Source organism: Malus sylvestris, chromosome 15 (genome assembly GCF_916048215.2).
Source record: "Malus sylvestris chromosome 15, drMalSylv7.2, whole genome shotgun sequence".
NCBI classification, from domain to species: domain Eukaryota; kingdom Viridiplantae; phylum Streptophyta; class Magnoliopsida; order Rosales; family Rosaceae; genus Malus; species Malus sylvestris.
Window position 1 is genome coordinate 13297726 of NC_062274.1, and position 23414 is coordinate 13321139.

At 38.1% G+C, this 23414-nt stretch overlaps 1 protein-coding gene, 1 long non-coding RNA gene and 2 pseudogenes across 3 annotated transcripts; 3 read left to right on the forward strand and 1 right to left on the reverse strand.

The window, feature by feature from the left end:
• The first annotated feature begins 5598 nt into the window (after positions 1-5598).
• On the forward strand, positions 5599-8591 carry LOC126604424 (2-alkenal reductase (NADP(+)-dependent)-like; annotated as a pseudogene).
• A 4144-nt stretch (positions 8592-12735) lies between these two features.
• Positions 12736-13611, reverse strand: LOC126604433 (uncharacterized). 2 transcript variants are annotated; one of them, XR_007616600.1, is made up of 3 exons: positions 13292-13611; positions 13114-13168; positions 12736-12958 (listed from the first exon to the last, which is right to left on the reverse strand). It is a non-coding gene; the product is annotated as an uncharacterized LOC126604433 (long non-coding RNA). The 2 variants fall into 2 exon arrangements; XR_007616599.1 differs by lacking the exon at positions 13114-13168.
• A 2857-nt stretch (positions 13612-16468) lies between these two features.
• On the forward strand, positions 16469-23408 carry LOC126604432 (putative pentatricopeptide repeat-containing protein At5g59200, chloroplastic; annotated as a pseudogene).
• LOC126604422 (2-alkenal reductase (NADP(+)-dependent)-like) lies at positions 19486-21375 on the forward strand. Its single transcript, XM_050271679.1, has 5 exons — positions 19486-19832; positions 20016-20193; positions 20354-20520; positions 20607-20689; positions 20761-21375. Exons 1-5 carry the CDS (start codon positions 19596-19598, stop codon positions 21137-21139), a joined length of 1044 nt encoding a protein of 347 aa, XP_050127636.1. The 5' UTR covers positions 19486-19595; the 3' UTR covers positions 21140-21375.
• Positions 23409-23414: the final 6 nt, after the last annotated feature.

The following is a 23414-nucleotide window of genomic DNA, read 5'->3' on the forward strand; positions in this document are numbered from 1 at the left end:
ATTGGTAAAAAAAAAAAATATATATATATATATATGATTGGAAGTATTAACATGGAAATATCCAAAAAATCAGAGAAAGATATGGAAATGAGGGGTGAAGTTTAAACATCACCTTATACCGGAGAAACTTTTAAATTTAGGCTAAAATCAGCCGATATTGTCAATATTTTTTACACATAAGTTAAATATCGGAAAAACTGTTATATTTCATCAAAACCAATGTTTGTCAATCCCTATAGTTTTATTCTAAATATTCATCATTTCTAGCAAAAGCAACCGATATTCGATATATCCATCAATATTTCTACAAATTTACATGTCGACATGTATGTTGTGCTAGGATAGCACCAAACCAATTGGAACCAACTCAAACTAACCCACAGATAATATATCAAATGAAATGCAAGAACAAAATAGAAAAGACACTAAGATTTTAACGAGGTTCCTCAACAGTCAGTGTAACTGGAATATGTCCTCGGAGCAGTAGGAGCTCACACAATAATCCACTATCAACCAAATGGGAGTTTACAAAGTGTTGGCAATCTCACAACCCAAAACCCCAATACATCCAAAAGCTTTCACTCATCAAATAAACAAATAGAGAAGGAAATATAATGATTAATTTCTTCTCCACACAAAGCTTAAAGCTATTACAACGACTACTTTGATGAATGATTACTAACCAAAGAGAATAGCACCTTCTTCTTCTGTTCAAAGTGGGGCTGCAACACAACCTTTTCTTTTTCTTCTCTGATGCTGCCTTTATTTTTCTGCTCTCTGTTTTCTGCTCCAAAGCAAAAGGGCAGCAGTTGCCCTAATTCATAACCTAGCCACTCCCGTGGCTTTCCACATAGGCCAAATAAAAAGGCCCTTTAAATTTTCTATTGAAAGGCCCAATGGAATTTGGCCATAATTCAACAATCTCCACCTTGGCCAAATTCTAAAAGCATCATGACGAGCCAAACCAACATAAAACCACTCCCAAAAGTAGCAAGAGAATAACTCAAGCTAAGCCAAAATGCTCCAAAAAAACTCCTACTGCTCAACGCCTTCTTTATATAGGCAAAATGTGAGCCAAGTTCAAGCAATGAACAAACTTGGCTACACTAACAACCTTAGTCAACATATCAGCAGGGTTGTCTTTAGTTGGAATCTTCTGGAGAATAATATCCCATTCACCAACAACTTCACGAATAAAGTGATAACGCACATCTATGTGCTTGGTCTTCGCATGATGAACCTGATACTTAGCCAAATAAATGGCACTCTGACTATCACAATGCAACTCCACCTACTTCTGATCAACCCCCAAATCTCTGATAAGTCCATGTATCCAAATGGCCTCCTTTATAACTTCAGCAACTGTCATAAATTCAGCCTCTGTAATAGACAAGGCAACAGACGACTGCAAAATGGACCGCCAACAAACTGGCCCTCTAGCCATAACAAACACATAGCCTGTAGTAGACTTCCTTTTATCCAAATCACCTACATAATCTGAATCAACATAACCAACTGCAAAGTGACCAATACCAGAGTCATCCCTCTCAAAACATAAACCAACATCTCGAGTACCATGAAGATACCTCAATATCCACTTAACTGCATGCCAATGCTCTTTACCAGGATTATGCATATATTGACTCACCATACTAACTGCATAAGCAATCTCTGGTCTAAAGCATACCATTGTGTACATCAAACTACCAACCAAATTTGCATATGGTATATTTTTCATTTGCAACTTCTCTTGATCAATTTTAGGACATTGTAGAGAATTCAATTTAAAATGAGGAGTTAAAGGGATACTAACCGGTTTGGTTAAATCATGAACTCCAACTTCCGAATCAACTTGTCAAGGTATTGTCTTTAATTCAAGCATACCAAACCCTTCTCTCTATCTCTAATGATCTCCATGCCAAGGATCTTTTTCGCTTCACCAAGATCCTTTATCTCGAACTTGTTCTTCATTTGTTTCTTCAATTTCTCAATCTCTTCAACATCCTTTGAGGCTGTCAACATATATCAACAAATAAATGAAAGACCCATCTTGCAACTTCTTGAAGTACACACAATGATCATATTGACTTCTAGAATAATTTTGACATCTCATAAATCTATCAAACCTCAAATACCACATTGTCTTGGAATTGCTTCAAGCCATAAAGTGATTTCTTCAACTTGCAAAACAAATTCTCTTTCCCTTTCACTTTATACCCATCCGGTTGACACATATAGATCTCTTCATTCAAATCACCATGTAGGAAAGCCGTCTTCACATCGAGTTGCACAAGCTCAAGATCATATTGTGCAACAAGAGCTAACATAATACGAATTGAGGAGTGCTTCACAACCGGAGAAAAGATTTCATTGTAGTCAATGCCCTCATTTTGTGCATACCCTTTAGCAACTAATCTTGCTTTAAATCTCACATTGTTTTTCTCATCAACACCTTCCTTCTTGGCATACACCCATTTACAATCGATAGCTTTCTTACCCTTAGGCAATTTAGCTAACTCCCAAGTCTTGTTCTTCAAGAAAGAATTCATCTTGTCACCCATGGCATTGCACCACTTCTCCTTTTCTTCACTCTCAATAGCTTCCTCAAAATTGGATGGCATCTCATCAGTGATAATAGGAAGAGCAAAAGAAACATAATCACTATACGAGCAGGCTTGGTAATATTTCTCTTTCCTCTGTTCTTGGCAAGGGACTCTTGAGGTGAAACTTGTTATTCATCTAGAATAGATTCTTCAAGTTCAACTTCTTCAACATCCTCTCGGTCTCCCACTTCTTCACTTGTAGTGGCTTTGACATCAGTGGAAATAGGATTTGAAGTATTAGAGGCAAATTTCTCAAGCTCCACCTGTTGGACATCTTTCGCATTCTTTTCAGAGTCTTTGAACATACTTTCTTCATCAAATGTCACATCTCTACTGATTACAAGTTTTTTCATCTTTGGGCACCACAACCTCTAACCTTTGACACCACTACTAAAACCAAGAAAGATAGTCTTTTTGGCTCTATGATCAAGTTTATTTTTAGTTACATGAAAATAAGCAGGTGAACCAAAAATACGAATATAATCATAATCAGTAGAAGGTTTTTCAGTCCATACCTCTATTGGTGTCTTACCCTGAACAGCAGCTAAGGGTAACCGGTTGATGATGTGACATGTATAAGTAATTGCCTCTGCCCAAAATGACTTGCTTAAACCTGATTGAGACAACATACATCTAACCTTCTCAAGCAAGGTTCGATTCAATCTTTCTGCAACTTCATTTTGTTGTGGAGTTCCCCAGACACTGAAATGCCTCACAATCCCTTCCTCTTTGCAAACTTTAAAGAAAGGGTCGGATGTGTATTCACCACCATTATCTGATCTCAAAATCTTAATCTTTATCCCATTCTGGTTCTCAACTATTGTCTTCCAGCTCAAGAAAATGCTCAACACCTCACTCTTGTGCTTCATAATGTAGACCCAAGACCTTCTAGAATAATCATCAACAAAGGTCACGAACCAATGTCTACCACTCAAAGAGGGAGTTTTTGTAGGACCCCAAACATCTGAATGCACATAATCAAGAATGCCCTTTGTCTGATGTACTGCAATACCAAAATTCACTCTAGTTTGCTTCCCTAAGACACAATGCTAACAGAAATCAAGCTTACAAGTCATGGCACCTTTTAGAAGACCTTGTTTCACAAGCCCTTCTAAAGCTCTTTCACCGGCATGGCCTAATCTCATATGTCATAGTCTAGTAGTATCTGAATCAGATGTGCCCATATTTTCTGAGACTACAGACGCTTCACCTGTCACGGTGCTTCCTTGCAATAGATACAAATGACCACATCGAGGAGCTTTCATCACAACAAGTGCACCATAAGTAACTTTCAATGTCTGCCCATCTGAATGAAACCTGAAGCCCTTGGATTTTAAGTACCCAAAGAAATAAGATTTTTCTTCAAATTCAGTACATACCGAACACCAGTCAACTCTTTAACCATGTCATCGTGCAACTTCAATCAAACTATACCGATCCCTTTTGTTGTACAAGGATTGTCATCTCTCATGAAAACAACACCACCATCAAACTCTTAAGCTTGAAAACCAATCCTTGTGAGGAGTCATATGATAAGTACAACCCGTATCCAATACCCACTTAGTAGCACAATCAAATGATGAAGAAAAGGTTAAAGCAAAATCAGAAAAAAATCATTTTCAAGCTCAGCAACATTAGCTTCAGAACTCACTTTGCCTTTGGTCCTCAACCTAGGACAATCTTTCTTCCAATGGCCTTTATTATGACAAAGGCATATTTATCACTTTCCAAACTTTTTCTACCTTTAGAAGTTCCTCTAGGTCGAGAAAGTGATTTTTTCTTACTAGAAAGAGATCTCCTCTCTAATGATCTACCTCTAACAAACAAAGCCTCAGAAGTACTATCATGATTTTTATCTCTATGCCTCATTTCATAATTCATCAAGGCATTTGACACATCTTCAAATTTCACAGTTTCTTTACCATGCATAATAGTGGTAACAAAATGCTCATAAGAGTCCGGCAAAGAATTCAACAATATTAAGGCCTTATCTTCATCTTTAATATCCTCATCTAAATTCATCAAATCGGCAATCAACTTATTAAAAGCATCAAGGTGTCTAATCATTTTTGTACCTTCTTTATATTGGAAGCGATAGAGCTTTTTCTTCAAGTATAGTCGGTTCTCCGCACTCTTCGTCATGTACTTGTCTTCTAATTTTTGCCACAACACCTTTGCCAATGTCTCCCGCATCACAAAATACTTCTGAGTTTTTGCAAGGCACAACCGAATTGTGGAGCAAACCCACAAATTTAATTTCTCCCATTCCAACTTCGACATAGCTTCTGGCTTATCTCCTAAAGCGGTAAGTAGATCTTGTTGAGCCAACACATCCTTAACCTTACATTGCCACATCCCAAAGTTGTTTGTGCCATCAAAATTTTCCACTTCGAACTTTGCATTTTGCACCGTAGTTCTTGCGAACCTGAAGCTACTTCCAAAAGGATTCTCATCTTACCCGTCTGACATCTTTAGCAAAAGAACAAAATATAAAAGACACCAAGATTTTAACGAGATTACTCAACAATCAGTGTGACTGGAGTACATCCTTGGAATAGTAGGAGCTCACCCAATAATCCATTATCAACCAAATGAGAGTTTACAAAGTGTTCGCAATCTCACAACCCAAAACCCAATACACCCAAAAGCTCTCACTCATCAAATAAACAAATAGAGAAGGAAATATTATGATTGATTTCTTCTCTACACAAAGCTCAAAACTATTACAACAACTACTTTGATGGATGATTACTAACCAAAGAGAATAGCACCTTCTTCTTCTGTTCAAAGTGGAGCTACGGCACCACCTTTTCTTCTTCTTCTCTGCTGCTGCCTTTATATTTCTGCTCTTAGTTTTCTGCTCCAAAACAAAAGGGCAGCAGTTGCCCTAATGCATAACCTAGCCACTCCCGTGGCTTTCCACATGGGCCAAATAAAAAGGCCCTTTTTATGGGCTATTGAAAGGCCCAATGGAATTTGGCCATAATTCAACAATGTACACCGATACCGATATTTTAAATACAGTTTCAACTTGTATTTTGTTTTGGAGACTATCCATATATTGTAGTTAGCGATAGAGTGTCAGCCATTTGTGTGGTTCGTACAACGTTTTGGTCCAATTTTGTAATGAGCTTGGACTCTCTTCTTTAACTTCTTCTATCTCATATTTCCCTCACTCTTTCTATATATGTATATCCAATGAGCTTTGCCTGCACAAAGAGGCAGCTGAAAATGGAGGTAACCAACATGTACATTACTATAAAATACCCCATCGACGACGGAGAACCGAAAGAGTCAGACTTTGAGGTTAAAACTTCACCCATTGCTCTATCAATTTCCCCTGGTTCAAGCGATGTCAACGTGAAAATTTTTTATGTGTCGATCGATCCGTACCAGCTCAACCGCATGAAAAGTTTCAGTTTCTCCCACAAAGCCATAAGTTATGCAGCTGCCATCGCCCCAGGAGATGTAAGCCTTGAAGCTTATTTGTTACAAAAGTCGTAAAGCAAACTGTTCTTACCACTCGAAAACAAACATCTTGCGCCTCTTATTTTATTTATTGAAGTACATAATGACGCCTTTAAATTCTAAATAACAGCTCCCGTCTCAACATAATTGAGCTTTTTATAATTATATTTAATATTTTATTATGATGGCAGGAAATTGATGCTTATTGTGTGGCAAAAGTTGTGGCTTCTGGGAATCCAGTGTTTGAGAAGGATGACTTGGTGGTGGGGCTCATCAGCTGGGGAGAGTACATTGTTCTAAAAGAAGGGACCATGTTTAGGAAATTTGACCTTTTGGGATTTCCACTTTCTTATCAAGTTGGAATTCTAGGTAATTTTACTTCATCGTCACGACAACTGATACTTCAATATTGGCTCGAGACATTTTATCTGTTTATCTCTTCTTACCCTTAAAAACAGAGGCACACGGTGTCCTTGAATCAAGTAATTCGTTGACAATTGGATTGATTTGGTTATTTTGTATGTGTTTGGGCCCAAAAAATACTGTTTTAGGCCGAGTTAGATCTTTTTCGGCCCAGTGTGGGATAGGCCAAGTTTAGATTCATCATCGGCCCAGAAGTGGTAAACAGGTGTCATTAGAAGATATTCAGCCCATAGGCCGCGCGGTCGAAATGGGCCATATCCTATCAAAAAGTGGAATGTGGACGAATCCTGTTATGAGAGGGAGTCTCGACGAGGTCAGGGCTGAGATTGAATACGGTTTGATAATGAGTTATGTTCAAAGTCCTAGTTGGAATAGGATTGGTCGAGATAAAGTTGGATCATGAGAAGGAGTTCTAATCTGGGAGTGAATGAGATTCAATACAGGTTGGTTTCTATAAAAAATGAGGGAAGACATCGAAACAAGCCCCCTCCAATTCAACACATAACTGCCCTGCGCAAATTCTTTCAACAACCTTGAGATTTTTTTCTTTTCTCTTTTCGCCGACACACCTTCAATTTGGATAAACAGCACTGTGAAGGTAACCGATGATATCTTCAGTTGGCATAAACAGCACTATCGCCGTAGAATCAGCCGGTCTCGCAGCATCTTCAGTCGGTATAAACAGCACTGCGTCGAGGGCGATTAGTTATCTATCCAAGTCTCGATCGAGAAGGATTTCTAAATCCTTATTGGTCAAGGTCATTTCATCAGCCTTCTCGGCGAAGTGAGCTGTTACAGTTTATTGGGCTCGAAACATTGCACGCCGAGTTATTTTATGATTGGATACTCTCAAGTGGGATTTAGAGTTCGGCACTTCGACGACCGAACCACGTTTACTGTTAAGACTTATATCCACTTTGAGTATTTGTGCCCTTACACTATGGTGTCGATTCGGCATGAGTTTACTCTGACGAATACCATCACTGTGACCGAATCCAACAACAACGATTTGTGAACTTTGTAAGAATAGTAGCCTTGTCTTCAGGTTCGAGAACCCAAGAGGCCGAGACGTGTTCCTTTCTTGATCGCAATCGCAAGACACAGAAGTCAGTTGCGCATCCAACGTAACATCAACTCATTTTACTCCTTGGCTGAACTCAGCTGACGAGTTGGCATGCCCCGCATTCAACCGAATGACGTAGTTAGCTCATAGATTACTCGACCTACGCGCCACGTAGGCTTGGTAGTTTTTAGGGTCAACAGTATGTTACAGGTTTTAGTGGACTTACAGCATATGGGGGATTTTTTGAAGTGTTCAAGCCTAAAAAGGGGGAGAGAGTTTTCGTATCTGCAGCTTCTGGATCGATTGAAATTTTGGTTGGACAGTATGCAAAACTCTTCGGTTGCTATGTTATTGGCTGTGCTGGAAGCAAAGAAAATGTGACCTTACAAAACTTTTCTTTTAGTACGCTATGTTCAATCGGAATCTGTTCATGAAAATTGATCTGAATGTTCGGTTTATAGGTGGCATTGCTCAAGGAAAAGCTCGGATTCGATGATGCCTTTAACTACAAGGAAGAGCCCGATTTAAAGTCAACTCTCAAAAACGTAAACCTCTCTTTGATCCTATCGTTTTGAAGTGAAATACGGGGTTAATACTAAATTGTGTTTGATCTTCAGGTACTTCCCGGACGGGATTGATATATATTTTGACAATGTGGCATCTGAGATGCTGGAAGCAGCAGTTGAGAACATGAACACATTCGGTAAGGTTGCTGCCTGCGGCGTGATTTTTGAGTACATAGATGCCAGAAAGCGAGCTGATCCAAATATGCTAGACGTTGTTTACAAGAGAAATAAGATCCAAGGGTTTTTAGCAGCTGATCTCATGAATGTGTAATCTGATTTTATCTCCACCACCGTTGATCATCTTCACACGGGCAATTTGCACGTGGTTGAAGACATCTTGTGTGGTTTGGAGAGTTTTCCATCTGCTTTCGTTGGACTTTTTTGCGGTCATAACACCGTAAAGAAAATGGTTAAGCTTGCAGATGAGTGAACATATGATATGAAATCTCTCATTGTTGTTTGGTTTTACTTTAATCTTTTGCTTAAAATTGCTGCTGTTGTGATACAATAAAATTTACATTCACAATTTCCAATTTGACAAAATACTTTATCGCCCTGTGTTATCTTTTGTGATAAACATATGAATGCACAAAAACAACCACACATGCCTTACCCATTTAGATAAACACTAGCAAGAGTGCCCACGCAATGCTACGAGTTTTAAAACTGTATAAAATATGTCCTAAGTTTTAAATATACATGATAAGCCGTACTACTTGTATATGTGTGGAAATCCAATTACAACCCTATCTAAAATAAGAAACAATTAGTAGAGTTGAACTTCCTTAATCAAATGAGTTTGTTTCTTCACTTTGTTCCTGATAAGAGCATATTTATGCAACTTAGTGAGCTTGTTTCTTGGCATTTACTTAGTTTAATTCTAGTTATTTTAGTACTTTAAGCTATTTTCGTGTGTTTGTAGGTTCAAATAACAAAGTTGGCAACAAAGTGCTATTTGGAGCACTTTGGAGCATTTTTAAGCCAAGATTGGATAGTGCAAGCATGGAGACATGAGGATGGACGTTTTTGAAGATTAGAAGGCTAGAAATCAGCATGTGTGTGTGCAAGTGTGTTAACCTACAACTACAAACACTCATCCACTACACCCATTACATCCACTCATTACCAAACATCCATCCACTACACCCATTACATCCACTCATTACCAAACATCCATCCACCACACCCATTACATCCACTCATTACCAAACACTCATCCACTACACCCATTACATCCACTCATTACCAAACATTCATCCACCCATTACATCCACTCATTACCAAACATCCATCCACCACACCCATTACATCCACTCATTACCACAACACTCATCACTACCACCTTAATTAGATGGTGGTCCTCTCCCTAGCCTATAAATACATCCTCCTTTCACCATAACAAAGGGAAAGAAAACCAGAGAGAACACAATCCACCCCTCCACCCTTCACCATAACTCACCTATATCCATCCACCACCATAATTTACCACTCATCCAACAAACCACACCTTGTGCCGCAACAAAGAGAAGAATGAGGACCCTTGGACGTGCTTGCCATTCAAGTTAGATTGTTAGAGCATTTTTAGGTGTTTTCTTTCTTTTGTTTTCAATGTCTAAATTTGTTTATCTTTGCTTTGTAAGTATGAGGAACTAAACCCCCCTTAGCTAGGGGGGAATTCGAAACCATGTTCATGCTTGCAATATGATTTGATTACCTTCAGTTATGATTTCATAAGTTGTGAATTCAATTTGTTTAACTGCTTGATTGATAACTTATTCGTGTATGCTTATTAAGAGTGCACACTTAGTTTGCATGCATGAATATGATGCTAGAGTATAAGGGAGTTTCACCTAATAGTTACAAACTTATATTCGCAAGTAGTGGAGGTCGCTTATAAACGATCGCGTTAAATAAATTCTTGGCAGGAGTTTCATGCTCATCATAGTAACGAATGTCTCGTCAATACTTATAGTTTTCATAATGCTGAATGATCTTTGATTGTATCTTTATTGTGCTATTCACATAAAAAACTTTTGAAGAATGCTTGAATTGTTGTATGCACTTTCCCATCCAATTCAATAACTTAAGGAGAACTTGAAGGTTAATTTAAGCGGACTTAATTAACCTGGGGTGTTGAGTTTCATGATTGATCGAAAGAACAACTGAAAATTGATTTATGTGCAAGTATGTCATGTGTGGAGAAGAACCTCCTAGCTAGCCTTCCATCCATTCAATTTACTCAAATTTGTGCATATTTCATTAGTTTTTTTAATTTACTTGTTTTGTTTTCAAATTCGTCAAAATCAAATCCCCTTTTACTTTAAAGTGTTTTATTAGTCAAAATCTGTTTTGATTTGTGTTTTCAAGTGTCTTGAGTCAAGTTAGAACCTAATTTCGTCCAAAACCATCCCTAGAGTCAGTTTAGAGTCTAATTTATTGTCTTAAGCTGTTTTGAGTATTTTAAACTAGTTTTGAGTCTTTTTAGTTTGTATTGCATCTTTTGAGTCTAGTTTGGTGTTTTAAACTTAATTTTATGTTTTTAAGTCAGTTTAGAGGTTATTAGCAAGCCCTCCTAATCCCCGGTCCAGAACGATCCCTACTTACATTCTTTACTACAATTGATACAAGAGGGTTTAATTTGTGTGTTAAGTAAAATTCGCACCAGTTCCTCCTTTCTTCTCATATGGAGCTGTTTTCATTTATCTGTTAGAAATTGGAAAAATAGAAGTTAATGTGAACAAATGACGGTTGGATTTATTAAAAGGATCCTCTTGCTAAAGATCAGAACAATAAAATGACTAACAGGATCCTCTTGCTAAAGATAAGAACAATAAAATGACTAACGGAAAGTTAGAAAAATGACTTACGCAGTTGAAAACATTAGGCATTATTAACCAAACATGTAAAGTTTATGTCAAATTTTATATTATGTGTGGTTTGAACTATGGATGATAACAATGAGATAACTGAACATATGTGTGGTTAATGGACAGACAGTGTTTCAGAGAAAAGTCTCTCTATCTTAATATTCAACACACAAAATTTTAAATATAAAGGATTTAGCATATTTAAACATGATAATTGCATGAACTCATTAGCCTTAAAAAAAAAACGGATTCAAGTAGATAGAAGATTAAAATTGAGGGGTAAGGTGCATGTCCCCCCCTTTTTTGCATTTCTTTTCTCTTGTTCTATGAGGGGTTAGGTTTATGTCCCCCCCTGTCTAGGTGTATCTTCTTTTTTCTTATCAATAAATTTCTCTCGTACCGCCGAGGTTCTCCAAAAAAAAAAAAAAAAAAAAAAAAAAAGGATTAAAATTGAGAACAAAACAACAAAGTTGGAGTCAGTCGTTGGAAAATGAAAGTTGATTCCATTGTTCCTCTACGTTCCTGTTATAAAAAGTAACAACCCTTTTTTATGACCAGTCCCAAATTTTAGATAATGGACATTGCTTATCAAATTCGTATATATAGATAACTTGCACGTTGTCGTGGGACTGTGAAATAGATTATCAGTATTGTATATAACTGTTAGAATAATGGACTATATGTGTTATAAGCTTTGTGCGTATATATGTAAAAACTATTTATTTACACAAAACATGTACAACGCAGAAATGCTGATTACGAAAACATGCTTACCTATAGGACAAACAAATGTGACGTCAAATGCGGAAAAAAAGAGAATCACATACTTATTCCCAATGTACTCGGAGAGCTTGATCTAAAATCCAAAACCAAATCTTCAATTGCAATGAAACAAAGGGCTTATTAGTCATTTGAAAGATCTTCTATAAGAAGCACTTAAACTTTCAAGCGCTTTTGCTAGAAATGTTTTTACTTAAAACATGTTTGAAGTTTCTATCAAGGTCCAAATTCTCCCTTAAAAAAACATAGAAGTGCTTCTTAAAGCATCTGACATTAACAGAACACAAACTAAAAATTGAAAAGCAAGTGACTTGTACATGAAATTATGTTCACTCCAAAAACTACACTATTCAACTTTAAAACGCAGGAAAAATGAATGTTTTTAAAGAAATTTCAAGGAGGATAATTAAACTACAAAAAAATAATTATAATGCATGCATCCGTACCTGGCAATCAAGAAGGAAAGAAAGAAGTTGTTGCAAAGCAGGTAATTGACTTAGTAAATATGTGCTATCAAGACACAAAAATCAGAGCATGCTAAACTTTTTGTGCATTCATTGGTTCATTATTAAAAAAAAGAAATTGCAGAGAAGAGACTTTTTACCTAATTTTTCAGAAATGATGGTGGAGCTGCAGCTGCTGCAGTCTTATTCTGTGGAGTTTTTCGTGTTATAATCTCGAGTAGAATAGACTTACATACAGTTGTTATAAAACAACATTTGTATAGCACATATAGCAAGATTTACTCACATTCTTAGTTGTGAGTTATTGATTTGGTATTTTTAATCAATTTTTACATTCAATTAATAATATAGATTGTAGATTTACACTCGTTCTTTCCTAAATTTATATTCTCAGTTTTTTATTTATTATTAATTCATAAAAAAAAACAATTTCTTTTTTAAAATGAAAATAAGGCGGAGAATGCAGTAAATAACATATTCACTGGGGTAGGAAAACTAAAATCAAATAAGTTACTCAATGCATCAACAAATATAGTAAATCTAATGATCCATGAGTTCCAAAAAAACTGAAGCCTGTAATAATGTTGAAAAGCATACTATCTATTTAATCAGATCACAAACAATCCCATGATATCTCACAATATCATGAGGGCATAAACACATACAATTATCAAGAAGAACACATAACTATTAACCCACTCCTCCACCGCTTGACCCCTTTGATCTGCAAAACCAAACAAAAATTTTTAACCAAAAATAACTAATTTAACAAAGCAAATACATTATACAAAAACAGATATTCAATTTAGCTTCATTTAGATTACAGGAAGTCCATTCAAACAACCAAAAGGATATAAATAAAAATATTCAAGAACCAACCTTCTTCAAAGATCACTGGTTCTAGCGTTCAAACCCAAAAACTGAAGACGGTTACCTGAATTAAATGAAATGAAAATATAATTAATTTACTCTTAACCATGGTTTTTTTCAAGAATCAGAAAAATCTAAAAATATCCCAAACAATCCCAAATTTTGGAACTACTTTAAGCCAACTTACCATACAATTACAGTCGCTTGAGAAATCTTCTTCAAATCAGGCCGGATCAGGCATCGTAGACTGCGTTTCTTGGAAATCATTAAAAAACTGGAATCAGCGCAAAAGCTCCAGGGATTACGGTGGTGGTTCTCGATTTTACCGAGAGGGAGAAGGAGAGTTGCAGAGGGGGTACAGATGGGAGAGGCAGAGAGTAGTGACTCGTGAGGAATGAGAGAGAGTGACAGTGTTGGAAGTTGGGGGAGTCTGAGTGGGGTAGAAAGAAGTGAAGAGAAGTGAAGAGAGGGTTGAGTGAATTAGTGGGGGTGTAATGGTGAGTCAGATGGATTGGATGTGTGATAGAAACCAAGGGAAAATTCTAGAGATCCAGCTAGAGTGCATGCAAGACTGAAGCAAAAGGAAAACCGGATAGAGGGTGGGTCGATGTTTGACACGTGGAAAGGTCAAGTAAAAACGATGCGGTTGAAGCAGAGAAAGAAACGATGAAAGGCCTATGTCTGGGAAGGGCAAAATAGACTCTTTACTGTAGAAAACGTAAAACAGTATCTTATCGAAAGAAGAAACTGAGGGCATTTCGGTCAAACCACTGTTAATGAACAGTGTTTTTATGTTGGGTTTTAGTATATGTATAATTTGTATCCATGTTTACACAGTTATCTTAAATGCTGTCTTGCAAAATCCAGTGGTTAATTCCAAGTTTACTATCTAATGTGCTATTAGATACTTTTTTTCGTGAAATTGGATACTTTGTTTACAACTTAATAATTTGATTGCCCCTTTAGTTGCATAAACTCAGTAAAATTTTGAGGTTGTAGACACTTAACTGCTGAATCTGTACGGTTTCTTTTGTTTTGTCCAATTATTGTCATTATTCTAATTGGGTAATTTAAGGTTTTTTACTGTGTTTATTTATTTACTGATAAATTAGTGGGTCTAAACTCTTAATTGAATTGAGGAAAACAGAGAACTAGCAAAACTTCGTAGAGAACATGCACCAGTTTCCTGTCATCCTATATTTATTCCTTCATTTGGGTAACACAGCTTAATGAAATAAATTTTCAAAAATATGTTAATTTCACGCTTTTGATTTGAGTTTAAAAATAACATTTACATTCATAGTGTATCTCTTGCTCAGTGGATAAACAACTGTAAATGAGCTTGACCATGTCAAATTGAATGTTTTTGTGCCCACCATCTATTTGATAAAAGATAGCGTCAAAACTCCTCCAATATGTGTTCAAGCTCTCCCCCTTCTCTTTCTAATTTATATTGTTTCCATACACTGAAACCATAACACTAAATTCCCAATTTCTTGCCCACAATGATGTGTCTTATATCTCATTGAGAAGCTCTCAAGTCCACCGCACCGTCCACAACTTTTTTACCCACTTCAGGTACTGCTTTTAGCATCAAAATCCTATGTATGTCTAACCGTTCTTAGCATTTTCAGTCGTTTTAGTGAAATGATGTGCATGAATTAATACAACATAAACTTACGTAGTTTGTGAGTTCAACCATTGAGGTTTCTAACTGGGTTTTGATTGTTTCACTAAACTTTTATACGTTTCAAATGTTTTAACATTGACGCTTCTAGCTGAATTTTCATTGTTTGGTTAAACTTCGTTTGGCAGCCCGTATAAGGGACTGGATAGGGTAAATAATACAGTCCCGAGTGTTTGGCACAGCTTCGTACTAAATAGCACTCGGATTAATTGTACTGACCCCACATGTTTTATACGGCACACACCTGCTAATTTATCCACCCCAGAACCTAAGGATTATTAGTCGGGTATGAAAAAACTCTCGCTCTCTCACTCTTTCTGTCCCTCTGTCGTCTCGTTCCTCTCTCTTGCATCGTTCGCAAGACTCATTCCTGTTCTCGTCGTCGTTCTTCTTCTTCTTCTCTCTGTTTCTATAAAATTATGTGAAGTTAATTAGGGTTGGACGATGAAGCTTCCTGGCTAAATTCATACAGCTTCTTGGCTTAATTTGCGATGACCCACCACTATGGAAATCCAATTAATCGATTTCCTTGACAGGATCCTAAACTTGATGACCTGCAGCCGCCCTTTCGCCGGAATCTAGAGTAGAATCTCAACGATTCCCAGAAAACTGCAAGACCATAAGCTCTGTCAATCCTCGTCGACGTGGATGGACCGTAGTCTCTGCTTGAAAGCCGCACCTTCACAGTGCCTCGATTTGCCGTGAAAACAAACCCATAACTGATTCGTGTTGTCTGCAAAAGATAAACAAAATAGGTTTTTCTGCAGAAGATGAACGACAAATTAAGAGCAGAGCCCTTTGTGCATTATTCTATCATTATTTTTCCATTTTTTAAATTATTTTATTAACAATTTTTTTCTTAAAACTATTTCTGTCAGTTTATTTGGAAAATATTTTGAAATTGATGTATGAAATTTACTATCTTTCTTTGTTATTTGACATTCCACTTTTTTATCCGATTCAGTACCAAACACAGTATAAATAATACGGTCATTAATCCGATACTGCACCAAACACCCGATTAATTTAGTCAGTACTATCCGGTGACTATTTATCCTGTCCGACAGAAATAGTCAGTACAGTTCGAGCTGCCAAATGAAGCCTTATGCTTCATGGTGCCTGTGACCATTGGTACATAATTAAGATTTGATTTGATATCATTCAGGTTTGATTTGTTCAACGCTCTTGATTGTTTTTTTCAAGCCAACTACTACATTTTCCAACAAATTTGCAAAGAACAACCAAGCTAGATTATAGCCAGATTCCATTAAATTATATCACTATTGGTATTGCAGCTGCCCACCTTACAGAATTTACAAGGTTTGCTCCACTCTATACTTCTTTGATACGTTTTATTCAAATTTGTATATTTCGGTAAGAAACAAACTTTTACTTATTCCTTGAGTTAGGCAGAGTTGTAAATATAACTTTCTACATGTTGTATGTTGTTTAAAAACCCGCATCATCGCTCATGCACCATTGCTTGTATTTTCTAAAAAAGCAAACGTGATATAATTTTGAAATTACTTTCTGTGTTCACAATAAAATTACTTTTGAAATAACTTTGACTTTACAAAGTCATCAAATCCGAAGGCCGTGATCAGTTTGATCAAGTTATACACCCCCATATGTCCAAACTCCACTTGAGGAGTACCCAAAGGTTACCCGCCAATTCAAATGATTCAGAAAACCGTTAGAAGCAACGACCATGTTTCCCCTCTCACAAAAATTCAAAACCCTAAACCAGCTCAAGCAAATCCATGCTCACATCCTCATATGTCGTCTACCCGAAAACCCATACGCCATTGCGCCACTCCTATCCGCCGCAGCAACCTCCAAAGATGCTTCTTTTACTACGTTTGCTCAATTTTCGAGCACCACCATCACCACCAAAACATCTTCATGTACAACACCATGATCAGAGGATACGTCAGTCGCATTTACCGATTCCCGCCATTTCGTGCTATTTGGACATGTTGAATTATGGGTTTGTTCCGAGTAACTACACTTTTTCCGTCGTTGATCAAAGCGTGCACAATTCTCGGCCCAAATTTGAAGCTCAGTGGTCGATTAGTTCACGGTCATGTAGTTCAATTCGGGTATGGTGACGACTCTTGTTCTTTAGGTCGCTGGTCGAGTTTTATGCCGTAATCCATTACTTATAAATTGCAAAGGTTGTGTTTGATAAAAGTCCTAAAAGGGATGTGGTGGTGTGGACGCCAATGATTGACGGGTTACGGGTATGGGAAGACAGGGGATGTTGAGAATGCCCAGCGTTGTTTGACGAAATACCTGAGAGAAACACCATATCGTGGAGTACGATGATGACTGCGTATTCTCGAGTGAGCGACTTCAGAGAGGTGCTTTCTTAGGCAAGTGCAAGAAGCAGGCACAAAGCCTATTGAGCGACTATTGTTTCTCACTACCTCTGCTCATATCTCGGTGCGGTCCCATAAGGACTGTGGGTGCACTGCTATGCTAAAAGGTGCAATCTTGATTTTAACACGAGATTGGCCACTGCTCTCTCGTTGATATGCAGGTCGAGTACTTAATAAGCTAATTATGTCCTTCGGTTATGTACAGAGCGTGCCAACTCATCGGCCGAGTTCAACCGGAAAGTAAAATATGTTGATGTGGCGTTGGGCGCGCTGCTGACTTTTTGATCTTGCGACTGTGGCCGAGGAAGGAACACGTCTCGGCCTTTGGGTTCTAGAACCTGAAACCAAGGCTGCTAGTTCTGCGAAGTTCACAAGTCGTCGGCGCCGGGTTCGGTCATGGTGATTATATTCGTGAGAGTATAAGCACGCCGAACTGGCACCAGACTATATGGACACAAATACTTGAAAGAGATGTATGTCTTGATGGTAAATGTGGTTTGACCGTCAGAATGCCCAACTCTAAAGTGTACTTGTGAATATCCAATTATAAAACAACTTGGCGTTCAACGTGTTAAGCCTAGTAACCTGTAACACCTCACTTTGCCGAAAAGGCTGATGAGATGACCTCTACCAACAAGGATTCGAAAATCTTTGTCGACCTAGACTTGGATAAATAACCAGTTGATCTCGAAGTAGTGTTGTTTATCCAAACTAAAGGTGCTCCTTGATCGGTAGATTCTACGGCTCTAGTGTTGTTTATCTAAACTGAAGATGTTGCTGGTTGCCTTCACATTGCTGTTTATCCAAACTAAAGATGTGTTGGCATGAAGAAAATGGGAAAGGATAAAATCTCAAAGGTTGTTAAGAAGCTTTGCGCTGGGGCAATTTGTGAGTTGAATTGGACGGGTTGAACGATGCATTCCCTCCTCTATTTATAGTAGCAAACCCCTTCATGGCCAAGATAGAATCGTACTCGGATTAGAACTCCTCAACCCAATCTGATTAGGTTTTGGCTAGTCCTAACTTAAATAGGACTTTGAACCAAACTCCATAACAAACTAGATTCATCTCCTTATCCCAAGCACCTTCGACTTCAAAACTCTTTGTTCCACTAGGAATCGACTACTTTACCTTTTATCTGAACTAATCTTCTTCGCAACAGGATTCAGCCGGCCTTAACTGGACGGCCCACAAGAAAATTCTAGATAAATGACATTGGGCCGAGAATAACCCCAAGCTCAGCCCAAAATAATATTTTAGGCCCAAACATTGCCCTCTTCGTGGCATAGGTCAAAGCCTATCTTCCATATGGTTGACTTTTCAAACAAGATAAAAACCTATCCCATCACCCATCCAAAAGCCTATCCGTGGTAGACTTATCCCATCATAACCAAAAGCCTAGCCTACCTAGGCTTTTTACCTCATCATAATTCCATCAATGAGTAGGATTCTCTCCCCTCTTTTTTTCCCTCCCCTTCTTTCCCCTCATATTTGAACGATCACAGTTATACCACGTCAACATCTTATATTAATTTTTTATAACAAGAAAAAGACAAAATAAAAGAATGTGAGAAGAGGAGATGGAAGGGGATGGAAACAGAATGGGAGAGAATCCAAATCCTTCCATCAAATCACTTCACCAATTGAATCCACCATGCACATTTCCCCTTACAAAGACCATATACATGCATGATGGTTCCTTCACCAAATTAAACTCTGAAAAGTAATTCTAATTGATGAAATATAATCACCATATCTCAAGATAAAGCCACGTGCTACAACCCCATTCACTCCAACACGTCCATGAATTCCAAGCCAATTTGAATTGTACCATTACCACCTACTTCAATATTAGAGATATGAGAGATTTTTCTGTTTGACCGGTACATGGGGTGATACACCACCTGTCACTAAACAAATGGTGGGATATGTGTGTTAAAAAAGTTAATAACTTAAAAAATAAAAACCCACCATTCCTATTAAAATACGTAGTGTATCACTTGTGTTCCCATCACAACTAAAAATTTCTCCAAAGATAGGACTTGGTTTTGATAATAATTAGCCACGTAGGCGATTGCATGCACCTGGGGCTTTGATATGATGAGCCTTCGAATGTCTTCGTGCAATCCTTTGAAGATCATCTCTTTTCAAAACATCTAGCTGGATATACCTAATATTAGGTTTGGATATACCTAATATTAGGTTTAGAGATAATATCATAATTAAAATCACAATATTATTTCTCAATATTAATTGAAAATCATTTCAATCATTTTGTCATTCAATGGTCTAAAATTCTGCTCGTTCAACGGCCTCGATTACTCAGGCCGATAATTTTGGGTCCTCCTTTCTCTCTCATCCTTTCCCTCACTCTCTCTATATATGTATATCCAGTGAGCTTTGCCCGCACAAAAAGGCAGCTGAAAATGGAAGTAACCAACAGGTGCATTACTAAAAAATCCCCCCTCGACGACGGAGAACCGAAAGAGTCAGACTTTGAGGTCAAAACTTCACCCCTTGCTCTATCAGTTTCCGCTGGTTCCACTGATGTCATCGTGAAAAATCTCTATGTGTCGATCGATCCGTACCTGCACAACCGCATGAAAAGGTTTAGCTCCTCCCACAAAACCATAAATTATTTAGCTGCCGTCGCCCCAGGAGATGTAAGCTCTGAAGCTTATTTGTTACAAAATTCATAAAGAAAACTGTTCTTAGCATTCGAAAACAGACATTTTGCGCCTCTTATTTTATTTATTAAAGTGCAGAATAACGTTTTTAAGTGTAAATAGCAGCTCCCGTCTCAACATAATTGAGCTTTTTTTTTCTTTTTTTTATGGTGATGGCAGGAAATTGATGCTTATGGTTTGGCAAAAGTTGTGGCTTCTGGGAATCCAGAGTTTGAGAAGGATGACTTGGTTGTGGGGTTCATCAGTTGGGGAGAGTACACTGTTCTAAAAGAAGGGACCATGTTTAGGAAATTTGACCCTTTGGGATTTCCACTTTCTTATCAAGTTGGAATTCTAGGTAATTTTACTTCATCGTCGCGACGACTGATACTCCAATATTGGCTCAAGGCATTTTCTCTGTTTATATCTTCTTACCCTTAAAAATAGAGGCACCCGGTGTCCTTGAATCATGTAATTTGTTGACAATTGGATTGATTTGGTTATTTTGTATGTTACAGGTTTTAGTGGACTTACAGCATATGGGGGATTTTTTGAAGTGTGCAAGCCTAAAAAGGGGGAGAGAGTTTTCGTATCTGCAGCTTCTGGATCGGTTGGAAATTTGGTCGGACAGTACGCAAAACTCTTTGGTTGCTATGTTGTTGGCTGTGCCGGAAGCAAAGAAAAGGTGACCTTACAAAACTTTTCTTTTAGGTACACCACGTTCAGTCGGAATCTATTCATGAAAATTGATCCGAATGTTCTGTTTTATAGGTCACATTGCTCAAAGGAAAGCTCAGATTAGACGATGCCTTCAACTACAAGGAAGAGCCTGATTTAAAGTCAACTCTCAAAAAGTAAACCTCCCTTTGATCCTATCGTTTTGAAGCGAAATACGCATGAAGACTAAATTGTGTTTGATCTTCAGGTACTTCCCGGATGGGATTGATATATATTTTGACAATGTGGGAGCTGAGATGCTGGAAGCAGCAGTTGAGAACATGAACACCTTCGGTAGGGTTGCTGTCTGCGGCATGATTTCTGAGTACACAGATGCCGGAAATCGAGCTGCGCCAAATATGCTAGACGTTGTTTGCAAGAGAATTAAGATCCAAGGGTTTTTAGCGGCTGATCACATGAATGTGTACTCTGATTTTATCTCCACCACCGTGGATCATCTTCGCACGGGCAATTTGCAAGCGGTTGAAGACATCTCGTGTGGTTTGGAGAGTTTTCCATCTGCTTTCATTGGACTTTTTCGCGGTCATAACACCGGAAAGAAAATGGTTAAGCTTGCAGATGAGTGAACATATGATATGAAATATCTCATTGTTGTTTTGTTTTACCTGCACTACTTTTATCTGCAGTACCAAAAAGTAAATTCACAAACAGGAACAAGCAGAACAAAGTCCACATCAGCTCCAATTTTGAATTGCATTTGGCTTCAAATTGATGGAATATAATTATAAGCTTGATTAGGACCTCTGAACTGTAAGTGGAAGTTATTAAGCAATTAGCAGGTGATTAAGTAGTTTTTAGCAAATTGCTTGGTCCAAGCTCCAAAATCCAAAGAAAGGAAAAGACAATGTGCCACATCCAACCATTGCTTTTTAGCGGCAGGTGTTGGTTAAGCCGGTTGACTAAGATAACATATATGTTCCTTTCCAATCAAGTTCGATTTTCCTCTTCATGGATATGAGTAGTTCATTAAGACAAAAAGTCATTGTTCATGGGGCAAACAAACCAAGTATGTAAACGTAATAGGTTTCGAAGATACTAGTGATTTCTTTTAGAAGGGTTAAAAGTGCATTTTGACGATAAAAACTCTTCAGGCTATGTCTAACAGAAAAACTTAAAAGACTTATGGATTATTGAAATGTTTTCTTAAAAAAGCAGATGCTATATAATTTTCAAAAAGCACTTCCAAGTATTTTTTTTCTATAAACACTTCCGAAGTGTTTTTTTTTTCACTAAACACGTAACTCTTTATAAAAACTTCTGTGTGTTCACAATAAAAATACTTTTGAAATAAACTTTGACTTTACAAAGTCATCAAATCCCACGGCCATGATCATTTTGATGAAGTTATACCCTCATATGTCCAAAGTCCACTTGGGGACTGCCCAAAGGTTACCCGCCAATTCAAATGATTCAGAAAACCATTGGAAGCAACGACCTTTTTCCCCTCGCACAATAATTCAAAACCTTAAACCAGCTCAAGCAACCTCCAAAGATGCTTCCTTCTTTCCCTACGCTTGCTCACTTTTCAAGCACCACCATCACCACCAAAACATCTTCATGTACAACACCATGATCAGAGGATACGTTCAGTCGCATTCGCTGGTTCCTGCCATTTCGTGCTAGTTGGACATGTTGAATCATGGGTTTGTCCCGAATAACTACACTTTTCCGCCGTTTATCAAAGCGTGCACGATTCTGGCCCAAATTTGAAGCTCAGTGGTCGATTAGTTCACGGTCATGTAGTTCAATTCGGGTACGGTGACGACTCTTGTTCTTGGCTTGCTGATCGAGTTTTATGGGGTAATCCACGGCTTGTAAATTGCAAAGGTGATTTTGATAAAAGTCCTGAAAGGGATGTGGTGGTGTGGACGGCAATGATTGACGCGTATGTGAAGACAGGGGATGTTGACAATGCCCAGCGTTGTTTGACGAAATGCCTGAGAGAAACACCATATCGTGGAGTGCAATGATGGCTGCGTTTTCTCGGGTGAGCAACTTCAGAGAGGTGCTTTCTTTATTCAGGCAAATGCAAGAAGCAGGCACAAAGCGTAATGAGTCGGTTCTTGTTATACTTCTCACTACCTCTGTTCATATCTCGGTGCGGTCACATTAGCACTGTGGGTGCACTCCTAATGCTAAAAGGTGCCATCTTGATTTTAACACGAGATTGACCACTGCTCTCGTTGATATGTACACGTAATGCAGATATGTGGAAGCAACTTTACGGGGTTTTGAGGGCATTCCTAATAAGGTTGCTAGAGCATTGAATGGTATGATCGCTCGAGTTGCAATGATTGGGGATGCAAGGAAATCACTTGAACTGTTTGATCAAATGGTTGACAGGGGCCTTGAATTGTTTGATCAAATGGAAACCTTAACGGAGTTAAACCCAGGATTGAGCACTACGCGTGCATTGTTGACCTTTCAGCTAGAGCGGGCACAGAGGAAGCTGACCAGTTTGTAGGGGACAAGATGGGAGGACTAGGAAGAGGGAACGCCAACGGGTGGGCGGCATTACTGGCTGCGTGTGGAGTTCATGGGAATGTTGAAGTTGAGGACCAAATTTGGAAAAAGCTCGCTGGTACAGGAGTAGCGGACTGTGGCTTTCATGTTCTTTCGTATAATATGTACAAGGAAGCTGGCAGGGAATTTGAGGCAAAGAGAGGCAGAAATATGATCTTGGAAGCCGGAATGAAGAAGAAACCTGGTTCCAGTGTGATAGAGGTAAATGGCATGGCCGAAGAATTCCTTGTTGGTGATCTCTGTCATCCACAAGCATAAGAAATGGTTAATACGCTCAACCCCTTCTGTAAATTGTTCGATTCTCGAACCTGATTCAGA

Bases quoted from the DNA above. Each gene is read 5' to 3' on its own strand.
- LOC126604422 (XM_050271679.1), top strand. From the start codon at position 19,596: ATGGAAGTAACCAACAGGTGCATTACTAAAAAATCCCCCCTCGACGAC. The intron at 20,194-20,353 runs GTAATTTTACTT...TGTATGTTACAG, and splicing joins TTATCAAGTTGGAATTCTAG to GTTTTAGTGGACTTACAGCA. The intron at 20,690-20,760 runs GTAAACCTCCCT...TTTGATCTTCAG, and splicing joins TTAAAGTCAACTCTCAAAAA to GTACTTCCCGGATGGGATTG.